This window comes from Phodopus roborovskii, unplaced genomic scaffold, assembly GCF_943737965.1.
Source record: "Phodopus roborovskii unplaced genomic scaffold, PHOROB, whole genome shotgun sequence".
Classification (NCBI taxonomy): Eukaryota; Metazoa; Chordata; class Mammalia; order Rodentia; family Cricetidae; genus Phodopus; species Phodopus roborovskii.
The window spans coordinates 10516697-10531750 of record NW_026126433.1 but is presented as its reverse complement, the minus strand read 5'-3'; the positions used below and the strand labels follow the sequence as shown (position 1 = coordinate 10531750).

General features: G+C 42.9%; 1 protein-coding gene across 6 annotated transcripts in view; it reads right to left on the bottom strand.

Annotated features, from left to right (window-relative positions):
• Positions 1 to 3101: 3101 nt before the first annotated feature.
• Fndc3b (fibronectin type III domain containing 3B) overlaps positions 3102 to 15054 on the bottom strand; it is a 289153-nt gene continuing 277200 nt past the window's right edge. For 5 of the 6 annotated variants that reach the window (XM_051185896.1, XM_051185897.1, XM_051185898.1 and 2 more), the window contains 2 exons: positions 13445 to 13572; positions 3102 to 6590 (listed from right to left, as the gene is read on the bottom strand). In XM_051185896.1, coding sequence (XP_051041853.1) covers positions 6279 to 6590; positions 13445 to 13572 — 440 coding nt within the window. In that variant the 3' untranslated portion in view covers positions 3102 to 6278. The remainder of the gene's footprint in view (positions 6591 to 13444; positions 13573 to 15054) is intronic. The other variant, XR_007834627.1, reaches the window with a different exon arrangement.

Sequence of the window (15054 nt, the reverse complement as noted above, 5' to 3'; positions counted from 1 at the left end):
GAGCTCTAATATTTCTCTTCAGTTTTGGTACAGAACTATTGCACTTCTTTTTATTTAACTTATTGCCAAGCATTTTATTCTTCCACACTATTGTAAATGGATTTATTTCCTCAGCTTTATATTTTTGCATAGCTCATTACTAGCCTGGAGAAATGTAATCCATTTTTTTAAATCAATATCATGTCTTGAAACCTTTGTGCAACTTGTTTGACACCTTTTGCACATTCTTTAAGATATGCTGCATATATGCCAAGAGTAAACACTGTCCCCATATCCCTCTTCAGTCTGTAATCTTTTCCTTTTATTAGTGTGACTCCTGGTTGAACTCATTCATGCTTAACCTGTGCCCCTGTGCCTTTTACTTCTTACTGTTTAATCACCTCCACTAGGACACTGTACAATGTTTAAAAGGAAACAAGAGTCAATATCCCTGACTTTTTTATGTGGCGCGGGAGGCAGGCGGGGGTCGGGGGTGGGGGAATGATGGTGGTGGATCAGTTTTTCCTCTACTACTATGTTTATCGTGGGCATTAGAGAGATGTTCTATTTATTTTTCTTACTTTGCATATTGATCCCAGTTCCCTCTCCCTCTCCCACCCTCTCATGTCCCCGGACCACCCTCCCATCCCATTCCTCCTCCCAACCTACAGGTAGGGTGATGCCTTCCAGGAGGGATCAACAAAATCTTTCAAGTCATTTGGAGTAGGGACTAGGTCCTCCCCCTTGTTAGAGAGATGTTCTTACCAGGTTGAGGATAAAGGTTTTCTAGCTTGATAAATATTTCTATCATGAATAAATACACTATGGCAAAACAATAGGGGTTATGTTAGAAAAATGTATGGACCATGGCACTGCTATGTAAACTTTCCCATCAAATTAGTTGAATTCAAGTCAACAAGCCTTTTGTTCATTCTATTACCTAACCAGATAACATGTCATATGCTGCAGTGTTTGTAGTCCTCCCCAGCTCTTGAGGTACTCAGCCTCCCATGGCCTTGAATCTCTGACCCTCTAGCCTATCCTCTAACATGAAAGTGTAGGCATTTACAGTCATATGTAGGGTGACTGGGAAAGGGGTAGGAAAGTGAAAGTTGGATACATCTATTTGCAGCAAAGGCCAGAGAGCCAAATGTGGGCCTTAGCTAGAAGTATGGAGGTAGAAACCCATGATGCTTTCCTGCTCTATTCCATTGCAGGCAGAACATACACTGCAGTCTCTCAGGGAAGGGTACACTGGAAGCAAATCTGTGAGTTATTGCATTTCTAAAAAGTCATCTTCACACTTCATACTGTTTGATTAAGGTGGGACATTCTATAGCCTTGAAGCAACTGTGCTCTGTCATCTAGCTTCCGGTGTGGTTCCGTAGAAAGCCACTCATATCCTAACACCTCCATGTGGCCCGATTTGCTGCATTGTTGATTTTTCTGGCTCTAGCGTTTTGTAATTTCTAGATGCCACAGTTTGATGGACACCTCACTTGTCTCTGTGATGAAGGTCTCATGCCTCATTCTGGATACTCATATGATATACTTTCTCTTTCGCTTCCTATCTCTGGAGATGCTGAAATGCACCCCTGGAATGTCCTGGTCTGATCCTTGCTCTGTTTTTTAAGTCTTCATTTTCATCTTTCTTTCTCCTCCTGGAAATCCTAATTCCTAGGAAGCTTTTTTCTTATTGTTCTTTGGCATATTTTTGCTGCTGCTCATTTTTATGTTAGATGTAGAGACAGTAATTTAGTTTTTCAATCTTCTCCCTGACAGGTTCTTCTGAGTTGCTGCTTTGGGGTTTGTTCATTCATGCTAGAAGCTTGACCAGCTATCAGGTTGCCCTTGGTTAAGACAGGACTAATGAAGCAGGCCCAACTGGCAGCCTACATGAGAAAGAGGGTTTCAATCCAGCTGTGCAGTGCAATCAGCTGGAGATCATTGAAAACTGTTGTTGCTGCAGTCACATATCTCTGCTCCAGTGCAGACATCTTGAAAAGCTTCCGAGGAATGTCATCATGCAGGTAAGATGGAAAAGCCACCAAGCTATTTTACTGAAGAACTTAGATCTCCTGGAGACCCTGCCACCCTCTGTATGGCTCTACTCACCAGGCTTCATTTGCATGTACCCTCCCTCTCAGCTCTGGGTCATGACTCCTCAGGCAGGGGCTGTCAAGTTTAGCCTCCTTAGGATAGAATTCTAGGCAGAGGTGAGGGTAGGGAGGGCAATGTAAAAGGGAGGGGGGTATTGACAGAGCTAAGCAGATTTTAACCCATTCTATTCTTCGCTCTCACTTTTGGGGACACAGACACAACTGTCAGTTTCTCAGCCTTCAGGACATGGCATTGAGAATTCTGCACTGATTTCCCATCGGTGCTCATTTTCCTTCCTGACAAACAGGCATTCTGTGTTCCCTGGTCAGCTTTCCAAAATTCTAGTGCCAATAACCTTCTTATCCATGTTCCTGGTCTTGTGGAAAAACAAAGCCTTTACTATATTTTCTGCAGTGTCAGTTCCATGTAAAACTCGATGCTTGTTCAACTTGTCATTTTTTCAGTCATGACACAGAAAGGGAGGTGTGAGTCACAAACACTGTCCCCATGGTGTGCAGGCAGTGGGGTGGGCGAGCTTACTAGTGAAACAACCATAACGATGAACACATCACCAGGTTCTGACCCTCACCAGCTAAACCACTAAATTACTGTAGTTTATTCTTTCCTGTAGTCTCATAGAAGAAGAACACTAGTTCCTTGCTTATGCAGAGTGAGATCCAGAGGAGGAAAGAATTCAACACTGTATGAGGTCATCACGGGGCAGCACTCGGTAATGGGTGACACAGGGAGACCTGTCCTCCTGACTTCCAGAAGCAGATAAAGTATTAAGCTAATAGCTAAGCATACACAGAGAGGGGCTCAGTAAAGAAGTGGGGTGGATTTGAGTTACTCTGGGATGTCAGGGAGCTCCTGTAAGACCTCAACCACCATGAAACAGGTGACAACAAGCATCATCACCTGCCTGGGTGCTCAAGACACTTAAACTGGACCTTTTTTGAGATGTTAAGTGTTTAAAAGGAGCAACAATAAAAGTAATCCCACTCAAGGCTGAACAATCCTACTTACGTCAGAAAGAATTAAAACATTTATTGGGCATAAATATATTACATATACACTACAGATACAGTTAGGTATTACATATAGCATAGTATTTGCAAAATCTATACATTAAAATTGATATGGCAGTTTTAATACAATGTATATGAAATAATCTAAAATTTACAAGACAGAAAAACATGATTATTCTTTCTTCTAAAGTTGAAAAGCTTGGAATGTATGTCCAACAGTGAGGTAAAACATCTCGTCTTTCAATTTAAAGAATTGTGCAAGGATAACATTCAAACACATTCTATTAGGGCACTTTTCAATTTTGACACAAATACTGAATGATTGTAGCCAAAGAAACAGGGCTAGAAAATGTCAACATCTCAAGTTCGATATGAACAAGGCAGGTAATATGCAAAATATCCTTTAAAAAAGTTTTCTTGTTAAACCTTTTCATTGAGGACAAAGGGCAGTTTGCTTCAGATGACTGGAATTTCTGTGTCAGGGATGCATATGACATACAGAGAAGCATCAGAGCATCGGAAAGCCACTCACTCACTCCTGCGTACGGCAAAGGGCAAAGGGGAGGTTAATAGAACACTTTATCTTACTGTTCCTTTGTAATGACAATATACATAAAGTTATATATCCACAGCACATATACAGACTTGTGATAGAAAATAGTGCCATGTGGAGGAATCATTTCCTGTCTGAAGAGATTATAATGACAACCAAATAATGGAGAGCAATAGAATAAAGTGCTGTCTGCTCGCGTGTCACGTACTTCAGCTTTCTGATGGTCACAGGGCACGCAAATCTCCGGAAGATCAAATGCAAAACCTTTCAACCGAGTCAGAGGCCTCTGGACGGCAGCAGTGCTGAGGTGTCCAAAAGAAGAGTCTCCCCACAAATAGCTTTAAAATCACTCCACCAAATGTGCTCTCACCTGCTTTAATGGTCTTGGAAAGTGCAGATGTAATGTCACAGTGGGTCAAATGACACATTTAGATGAAAGGATGAATTTCTGAAGGCCAGAGCTTTGGCAAAAATATATTTACCTTGATACCATCAGTTTACAAGTCTAATTACTTTAATTATTATAGTCAATAACAAAATACAGAGCTCTCTACACAGAGTGTACTCAACTACACCAATATAGGCACACAATAATGCACTAATCTCAGCACTCTTCCGAGATGATTATGGTCTTCTGGGTACATGTAAACCTTTCAATCACTGATAATGGGATTTTTTTTTTTTTTTTTTGGCATTTAATGAGTTAGATGCTCTTCTTTAAAAACACAAGAAAATGTCAGAAGGTTAATACTACAGATGCTGCCAAGGAACAAAACTGACCTAAAATTACAAAAGTATAAAACACACAAAATATAACATGCTACGAGGGCAAATTAGTACATAAGTACATTTTAAAAATTTTACAATAAATAAAGATTGCACTGTAATTGGCATTTAAAGTACTGTATGCAGAATATAGTATAAATAAACCCAAAAACAAAATAATGTTGGTTTCCCCATGACTTTGGTATGGGAACATTATAAGCTAGTACAGGGTACTTACTGCATCATAGACAACATAGACCAAGCACAAAACAGCTATGATCAAGAAAAACCAAGGAGCAAAAATATACAAAAAAACCAGGAACAGGGGGATCGGCTGTGTCTGTTGCACCCTTTTGGAATACAGTTGCACCTCCAACTCTTAAGTGTCCCTGAGGTACTCGAACATTGTGGACTTCATATGAGTAATCCAATGACTTTGGGTTAGAACCTTTTATCTCATGACTCTACATAAACATGCGAGAGTAACACTCCAATAGCACCAGTGGATCCAAGATCTCAAAGCACTTACAGATACTGAACCGCCATTTGATTTGATTTCTCATGCATGGGAAAACAGGCACAGAGAGGTCACAGAGCAAGCTAGTGACAGATCCAGGGAGAGAATCTTATAAGCTCTTTGGCCCCAAACACACTGTGCTTATAGCCAGTTACTACTCCCTCTCTACATGTGGCCAGATCAAGCCCCCAGCAACAGAAGGATAAATGTAGATGGTTCCCTCCTGGGCTTTAGCAAGAAGATTTGTATCTCCTCCCACATTAGTATTATGGGCTCTGGAACAAGGTATTGAACTTCATTCATTTTCAATGACACCCCAGAGGATAGCCAAAGGTAAATCTTTCAAAAATAATGGGCCAACATGTAAGACAGCTCACAATTGTGAGGCATTCAACTGTCATGAGTTCTCGTCATATAATTCTGGTCAAACATAACAGAATATAATAACTCTACTGATTAGATTAGAAGTAGTTATATACAAAGACAGATAGGCAAGTTAAAGCAGCTTTTTAAAGTAGCTGAATAGGAAACAACTAGCTATTGCACAATGCCCTCTTAAAATTACTGCTATGGACTGATGTGGAAACCTACAACGCTCCATCACTTATAGAAGCATTTGGTTATGTGATTGCTTAGACAGGCAACTCATAGTGTTAAAATCATAAGGGACACAGAGTAGTAAAACATTTAAAGTACACACTTTGATTTAAATGAGCTAAACAGTTACATAACTGAGTGATGATAGGATGGTCTAGGTGGCCTCAGCCGAAGGCACACATGTTCTGTATGTTCTTGTGTGGCACTACTCTGACAACAGCGAGATCCCAGCCCTGAACTCCATACACTGTGATTCGGTTTACAGATACAGACGACCAAGAGGTGACTGTGAATATAAATTACTACATTGGAACACACACAAAAAAATCAAAGGCCTGCAAAAGACATCCGTGGAGACAGAATAGAAACTAGAAAGCTTGAAAACATAACTCACTGGGCACACCGGGCATACTGGGCACTGGGTGTACTGGGCACACTGGGTACTGGGTGCACTGCGCTCAATGGGCATGCGGCACTCACTGGGCACACTGGCTCTTGGTGTCTGGTGCTTTCCTGCTGCTCCCTTCTCTTATTTATTCCTTTATTATTATTTTTTTTTAAAAATCCAGTTTAACCTCTTCCTAGTTTTGCATCTCAAATAGGTGCAGGCAAACACTGACTGTTTCCCCTAGCTAAATCTGTAAAACAAGAAAAGTATATAAATCAAAGAACAAAAAGGCTCTGAGTAAATGTGTATTAAAATGTGTGGCGTTCCATTCACACCTCTAGTCTGCTGGATTTATTTCATTAAGAAGTACTGCAATATAAAGGCAAATAAAATGGACAAGGTTGCGAAGCCAAGCACAATGAGGGCAGCAAACTGTTCATCAGTGGGCATCATGCCCTTCATTTTCGGATCGTCCATGCTCCCCATGTCTCCCGTAAGCATGACCTCACGTTGCTGTAACACAAAGGCCACAGAGGGGCTGAAAGCTCCACTGAGCTCCTGGGAGGTGTCCACGCAGCGGCGACATGCACACACACGAAATCTGTAGTCTGTGTTGCTCTGGAGGCCTGAGATCTGGAATGTGGCTTCTTCTCCCTTGTACACCTTCAAAGAAGGAAAAGTTAGAGGTGAGCGACTCAGAACATTGTGGCTGCCACAGAAAATACTGTGTACGCCTGGAGCCTTGTGTTCAAATAAACGCTTAACAAAAGCATTATGTTCTTATGGAATCACCCTGTGAACTTACTTGGAACAAAGTGCAATATAGACTCCGGTGACTTGACTTTGCTAGAAGTGAATGTAGCCAATGTGTTAAATAATACAGATACAGACCTAAATTTCTACAGTACAGGCCGCGTATTAGAAGCGACTTAATACCAAGAGCTCTATCTTCTTATCTCCAGACAAATTACTATTTTAACGTGAAGCAAGAACTGCTGATACTGCTAACAAAACACAAACTTTCTCATTACCCACATTGTTTTTGACGATAGGCTATCAGTCACATCCAATCTTCTGACAATGTGACATGTTACCTACGTATGAAGTTCACACTCGAGAACTGTGCAGTCAAGTCACCCTCCCTAATTCTTATAAAATATTAAGAAAGTTTCTGAGTTTGTGGTGCACCTTTTTCTTGCTGTCCTCTGCCCCTGGGCCACGGGTTCATCACATCTACAGCTCACAAATGTGACATTGCCCCAGTCAAGATAACCCCCTCCCTCCCACCAGGTAAGCGCCATACTGCCTTCCAGTTCGGCAACTTGCTTTGCCTGAGGTATAAGTTCATACATACATATGCATACACACACAGAGACACACACAGATAGCAACAGAGACTTTCTTTCCTCAGTTACTCTGGACATCGCACTGCACTGGCTTTCTTTTTCAGCGACATTTGGGTTGTTCGCAGTGTGTGTATGTGTGTGTATGCCATGGATATTTTTGTGTAGACCTGAGATTTAAGTTGCATCTTTTTAGGGCTGACAGTGAAAAGTAGAAAGGCTTCATCTCAAAGCGGATCTACAACCCATGGGAAGGACTGAAGGCTTGCATGCACAGCACCAGCTGGAGCCCTGCTGCCAGCATCTTCACCAGTTCCCGCACATCCCTCATGTCATGGGTTGAGTTTCTGCAGTGGTGCAAATGACATCTTCTACCAGTGGCTTCCTACACCCTTTCACATGTGTATATGACATTTCTGTAACCCCTTTGTATAGAGATACACACGCCCTCTGCTCTGATTTGTAGGCTCTCTCTAGAGCTTAGGCTCTCAACCTTCCTAATGCTGTGACCCTTTAATATAGTTCCTCATGTAGTAGTAATGCCTGCTCTAGAATCTGGATCTAAGTTCTCTGGTAGATATATATGCTATGAAAATTTACTTCTCAGTAGTTCTGATATCTGAAGATATCCTTTGATGCAGTTCAACATTAAACAATTAATATCGAAGTCAGGTGTGGTAGCATACACCTTTAATCCTAGCCATCCAGGAGGCAGGGATGTGGGGGTGGATCTCGGTGAGTTTGAGGCCAGCCTGATCTACATAGCCAGTTCCAGATGTCAGAGTTACACAGTAACAGGCTGTTACAAACAAAACAAAACAAAACAAAACACAAAGAAACTGATACATCTGAGTGAGTGGTTTCTTTTCCTGTCCTATGAGTATAACCAATCTGCTCTCTCCCTGGGATTCTGAGATATGCCCTGCCCCTTAGACCCTAATATAATCACGGAGAGGCTTACTATTGCAGGGATTTGAAACTCTATTTAGAAATGATCATGCTTCGAATAGGCTGAGCTAATAGGAGGCTGACCAAGGAAGGAGGCTTCGTGGAGAGCCAACCATTCCTGTGATACTGATTCTTAGAAAATGTCAAGGAAACAATACATTAAAATTGTATGAAAATTTATGGATTGCATCAGGCTTAACAACTAGAGATGGGGGTTGGGTTGCAACTAAACCAAGTCAGTGACGTGTTTGGCTAATGAGTGATTTAAAAAGGAAGTGGTACTAACTTCCTTAGGTGACCTTGCATCTTCCCTGATCTGCAGGACAGTCACCTGCTGCAGGGGGCTATGGGGATATAGTATACAGCGTCTGCTGCAGGGGGCTGTGGGGATATAGTATACAGCATCTGCTGCAGGGGGCTGTGGGGATATAGTATACAGCGTCTGCTGCAGGGGGCTGTGGGGATATAGTATACAGCGTCTGCTGCAGGGGGCTGTGGGGATATAGTATACAGCGTCTGCTGCAGGGGGCTGTGGGGATATAGTATACAGCATCTGCTGCAGGGGGCTGTGGGGATATAGTATACAGCGTCTGCTGCAGGGGGCTGTGGGGATATAGTATACAGCATCTGCTGCAGGGGGCTGTGGGGATATAGTATACAGCATCTGCTGCAGGGGGCTGTGGGGATATAGTATACAGCGTCTGCTGCAGGGGGCTGTGGGGATATAGTATACAGCGTCTGCTGCAGGGGGCTGTGGGGATATAGTATACAGCGTCTGCTGCAGGGGGCTGTGGGGATATAGTATACAGCGTCTGCTGCAGGGGGCTGTGGGGATATAGTATACAGCGTCTGCTGCAGGGGGCTGTGGGGATATAGTATACAGAATTTGCTGCAGGGGGCTATGGGGATATAGTATACAGCATCTGCTGCAGGGGGCTGTGGGGATATAGTATACAGCGTCTGCTGCAGGGGGCTGTGGGGATATAGTATACAGAATTTGCTGCAGGGGGCTATGGGGATATAGTATACAGCATCTGCTGCAGGGGCCTGTGGGGATCTAGTTCGCAGCACTTGCAGCAATTAGCTGAAGGAAAGCTCAAGACCCTGACTTGGTGTGCACAGCATGTCTGTGGCACCAATGCCAGCAGTTCTTACGAGCTGCCATAAAGTCACAAGGGCCTCAGGCTCTGCCTGTGCAGGGTGATTTCCCAAGGGGCTTTGAGAATCTGCACAGGTAGCACTGGCTGGTCACGTCTCATATCTGTTTGTTTTCATTCATTCTCATAGGGGCCTCGTTAAGGGCTTCTTCTCCTGCCTCAAATCAATTTAAGAGGAGATGCTCCATTTAAGATTTTCTTATTGAAGTCACCAATCATAATATTGTAAAAATAAGTTTAAATGTGAATTATTTGTTTTTTTTTCCCCAAAGGTTATTTTTGTTCTTGATTTGATGCTATATTTTAAACTCATTTTGAAATGTTTACTTCAAACTGGAGGGCATAAGGCAACACCCAGGTAACTGAAGCGAAGAATCCAAGAGTTTTACTTCAGGAGTAACAAGCTGTGAGGTTAGAATCCCTTAAACAATAGCTTTTAGGGGAGGGGCATTGAGCACAGGGCTTGCTGGATTGCTGTAGGTTTGCTTGAATACCGCCCCTCCCTCACGGTATAGCCACACACTTCCCTGTCATGACTAGATGGACAGGAGGCACACTGGAACAATCCAAATTGGCTGGGTTATTAACTGAAGTGTGACAAAATAAATTAATTCTCCCAAATCCTAGGACCATGGGAGTCAGGTGTGTCCTCAGACACCCTGGCTCAAGAAGGAATCTGCACACCTGTAGACCTGCCCTGGGAGGTGACAGTGGTGGGGACCACCTATGCTGGGAAAGAGACAGGCGCAGCAAGGGTGTTGGGCAGACACTGCAAACTGCCTGTGGGTGTGGATGTCTTCAATAATCAGTGTCAACCAACGAGACATCTCCATAATACAGAGCGACTAGGAGTGGATCAACAACCTGGGTGCCATACCTGCACTCCAGGAAATAAAACAAATTCAGTTGATATGAAATTTCAAGCAGATGTTCATCCAAGCATTGTTCTGGTTGAAGGGGAAGTGGTCTTTATGAGAAATTAAAAGTAAACTTAAACTGTAAACTTAAAAGTTAGTAAAATAAATGGTAGCCTTGAAAGATTTCTACTTTGATCTATTTTGTTCTTGTTTTGGGCTTGAAACATGGAAAACTTTAGGTGACTAAAACAGCTTCATGGTTATGTGTTCAAAGTCATTGAGACACAGGCTGGCCCTGGAATCTGCTTTAAAATGGCATCAGAATAGTGTAGTCAACAGAAGATCTGTTCTCACTGTGCCCCTTGTGACAACATGACGCATCAATGACTATCCCAGTGCTGTATTCTGAAGATGATACAAGGTCAACATATGTTTATAGAGACATGTCAGCTAATTAATATAGAGACATGTCAACTAATTCAAGTGGGCGCCACAGAATTTCCAGTATCTCAGAGGTTTTCTAAATGCAAGAAATCTGAGCAATAATTATTAGTAGGAAATGTTTTCTTGTACTTTGTCAACTCTATTCTCACATGCACTAATTTTTGGTATAGACTATCGATATCTGAGTAGGGAATCTGTATACTTCTGCTTCATTGTTTGGTGCTGTGCAAAACCAAAAATGAGTTGCATGCATGTGAGAAATTTTAAGAATGCTTTGCAGTAATGCCATTGAAAAAATTTAAAAAGCTCAAACTCTTGAAAAACACTTGGAATGTTTAAGAGGCAGAGAGACAGACATATACACACATGACAGTGTGGTTATTAAAACAGGCTGACTGATTACATCACAATGACAACAAAGGAGAGCAGAACAAAAGGGAAGCTAGAACTAAGAAAACTCAAGACCGGAGGGGCATTGGGCCTGCCTATTGGAATCAACATCACTGTTCTTCCTATTACAGAGTAAACTCACCACTGCAGGTGTAATCACCGAGCTCCCTGGACACTGCCTCGTCCATGTTTGCAGGAAGCATTTACCGAATGCCTGACTACATGCCAGACTCAGAAAACTAAAACTGAATCACCCAAGCCCTCCTGTTAATGGGTCCTGTGATTAGCGTTGTAATGGAGGTATATGCAGTGCAGCACAAGGGCCCTGGCTCGGCTGTGGTTGCTGTGTAGTAACAATTACCTCCCATTTGCTTTGGTTTTGCCATTACGAATTCAAAGCCTGCTGACTATTATTCCACACATTATACAAATAGCCTTCATTCCCTCTCTCATGTCAGGACAAGGAAAAGCAATAATGAAAACACCACATTCAAGTTCATGCTTACCGAATAGTGAAAGGAAGAAAAAAGAAAACAAAATCCCCAAACCCAGTACATACTGTCCCTGATCAGCCATGTCACAACTGTGGCTTCTCAGGTCACTACGGCCCTTACTCATTTCTTGGTAAAAGTGGGAAATATGTGGACACCTCTTTTGACTAAAATACTACATTCTTGACAATTAACAGTTGTCTATAGCACTGACAGTAAGAAAAATATTCTATGGCAAGTATATGATTGTACATCATATCAGTACTTAGTACTCTAACTATGTAGCACTGAACAGTGGGTTCAGAAAAGATGATAAAATCTAAGTTACTGCATAGGTTAGTTTTCATTCTGTCAATGGTGGACATGAACATCAACAGAACACACAGTGCTGCCCTTTCCCCGCGAAAGTGGCCCTGAGAAACAGAACATTCTTTTCCAAGAATACTTAGAAAGCATGGTATGTGGAACAAAAGGTTTTAAAGACACAGCAGCGAAGACATGATGAATGTCCTGTTGAGAAACGAACCACTGTTTAGTATGAAACAGGAAAGCAAGCCCTTTTCTGGCCCCCTTGAGAGAGAGGATGGGACAAGTCTTACAGCTACGTCTTGCTGGAGAGAGCTCTTTTGATAAGTTGAACAGTGATTCATGTGAACTGACAAATTCTGAGATGCTAACAGGAACAGAACAAGACAGGAAGGTGAAAGGGAAGCCCAGGAGGGCCTTTGTTCCCTAGTGGGAAGTGGGGTGGAGGGGACATCATCAGCTCATGGGAATCAATACTGGCAGGTGTCAGATTGAAGAGAACGTTTGTGTAAGATGTCATTCAAACAATTGTTATTATCTGATGCTCACATTAGCAAATGTATCAGATTGTTCAGTAACTTCTTTGATATTTTAAGCATATTTTGTTTGCAAGAATTAAAAAAATTATAACACAAAACATCAGCAAGCAATTTAAGGGAAACATTGAGTTAGATTTTCTTCTTTTGTGTGTATCTGAAGACTCAAAAGGCTAAAACAGCAGCCTTTATAAAACAATGCTAACATTTCCCAGGACAGGTGGCATTGACTGTCACCCTTATGAGTTCAATACAGATAGACTATGAAAAATGCCAAGCAAAGAATGGACTTCACTTTCCTGATGGAATACACAGTCTTATGTCTCAATTTTATCAAGCAGCTGCTATGTTCTAGTCAGTGACCAGATAAGGATCACAAGGTATGAAAAACAGTAAAACCAAATTCACTGTCTGGCAATGAGAATCGTGTCTTCTTTTGAATAGGTTTAACTGTGATCTATTGACTTTGACACAGGTCATGTCACCAGAAGCCTGAATCCACATCTATCCATCTCAAATCAGAACCTGAACTCAACCAGGTTTCCATGTATTGGGTTTGCATTCTAAAGGGTGACAAGAAGCAACCTGGAACTTCTGAGTCAGAGGCCTTAAGAGTCTATTGGTCACCTCCCTTCCTTTCATTGTCACTTCTGTAACAGAGACAGACAGGACACAGGTTTTGATGGTTGGTTTAAGATGCCTTCCTTTCTGGGGTCACTTCAGTTTCCAATCATACAAAGGCTGGTATGTGCAGACTTTATGATATTAAACACATACATCACTTGAAATTCCTCACAAGTTTATACTTGGGAACTAAGATAAGAAGAACACCACCAGGTAAGAAATGAAACATAAATGATATAAGCTGGTGTCAGGCTGTTTCAACCACTGACTCCTAACAAATCCACAGCTCACTGCATCAAGACAAGCAGCCAGTCTGATGCAGACGAGCGACACACATATAGACAGTGGTCCATGGCTGTGCTCAAGGCAAGCATCCAGCCTGTTGTAGAAAGGCAGTGCATGCACAGACAGTGGGCCTTACCTGTTTGTATTCAGATTCTCTCCCGACCAATACCTGCAGAATGTAGTTAACGGGGTCGCCTTTCATTGGTGGTACCGTCTCCCATAAGATTTCACATGAATTTCCTTCTAACTGTGTCACCCGAGGTGCTGCAATACAAAACCAAACACCCAAGCTCAAAATTCCATGTCTCACACCAGCAATCCACATTCTAGTTCTGTTTGTGAGACTCAGGGAGAATGCCAAGGTGCTTCTGTCCAGCCAGGGAGGGAGCTAACCCTGCTGGGAAAGGGGAGTTACTCCATGACCAGGAAGCCCATTCATAGCACATCTTCTCATTAGCTCATTAGTGAGTTGGTGGCCTGGGTCACAGCTCGCTTATTTATTCATCTGCCTACCTACCCACCTATCTACCCACCAAACTACCTATCCATCCATCTACCATCTCCTATGGCTGTTAATCTGACTTCCCCCCTCCCTCCCTTCCTCCGTCCCCCTCCCTCCCTCCCTCTCTCCCTTTTTTGGCTTTGGTCACCTTCACAAGGTTTTTGGCACTTTCCATGCGCCAGGTACTATAGGGGTATGGAAATGAAGATCAAGCTGTTTCTAAGGGTACTAAGCTTAGGTAAAGAAGGAAAGAACACAGTATGGGGCAGGTACAGGAAGACACAAAGCATGTGACCAACTTAACACAGGAGGCATAGGTGGTACTGAACAAAGACCCAGACAGCAGGCAGCCTTGAGGCTTTAAAACATTGCCCTACATTTACACCTTAGTTTGTCCTGGAAGGATCTATCATGAATATTTAAAGCTAAATTAGTCTGTAGTAAGATACTTAAGTCAACCACTCCCCCTTGCCCAGGCCACTGTGCTGGAAAACTAAATAAGGAATCTCACCAGACTAATCAGACCTCCAGACCTCCAGGGAATCTAGGAGCCAAAGGCAGATCCTGGTCATAGGGTATTCGAGGAGGACCTTGCCCACATGTGGTAAAAGCACCATGGGATCCCTTATCCAAATTCTGTAGAGCAGCTCTTAGTGAGGATCACTGAGAGGCACTGGGAGCACTTCCAATGTCAGACAGACAGACAGTTGCCTCTGGAACATTTGCTAGGCACCACCCAAACCAATAATCCACAGCATGCTTAGGTTCTCTTTTCTTTTCTTTGTCTGTCCTAGAACTGGAGTTGTAGACCAGGCTGGCTTTGAAATCAGAGATCCGCCTACCTTTGCCTACCAAGTGCTGGGATTAAAGGCATGTGCCACCAAGCCTGGCAGGTTCTATCTTTTATAAAGCCCAGAGGCAAAGGCCTACTTGAGCTGGGCATTTGCTGCCAAAGTGGCCCAGCCCAGCATCATAAAGGACACATGACACAGAGAAAGAAGCAGCCAAGGTGTCTGTGGGGCAGGGGAACAGGGTGAAGACACATGCCATGAAGTAGCCCTGGAAGGAGTTACAACAAACCTGGCAGCCCCCATGCCAGACAGTGACCCAGGTTCTGGTCGCCCCTTATTTTCTGTAACTGACTCTATGCTCTGGATGTAGGGAGCCTCAATTCCTTCACACAGAAGCTGTCCTAGGGGTAAATACAGAGGGATCTTCTCCATAGTGAGTACTCCCGCCCCTCC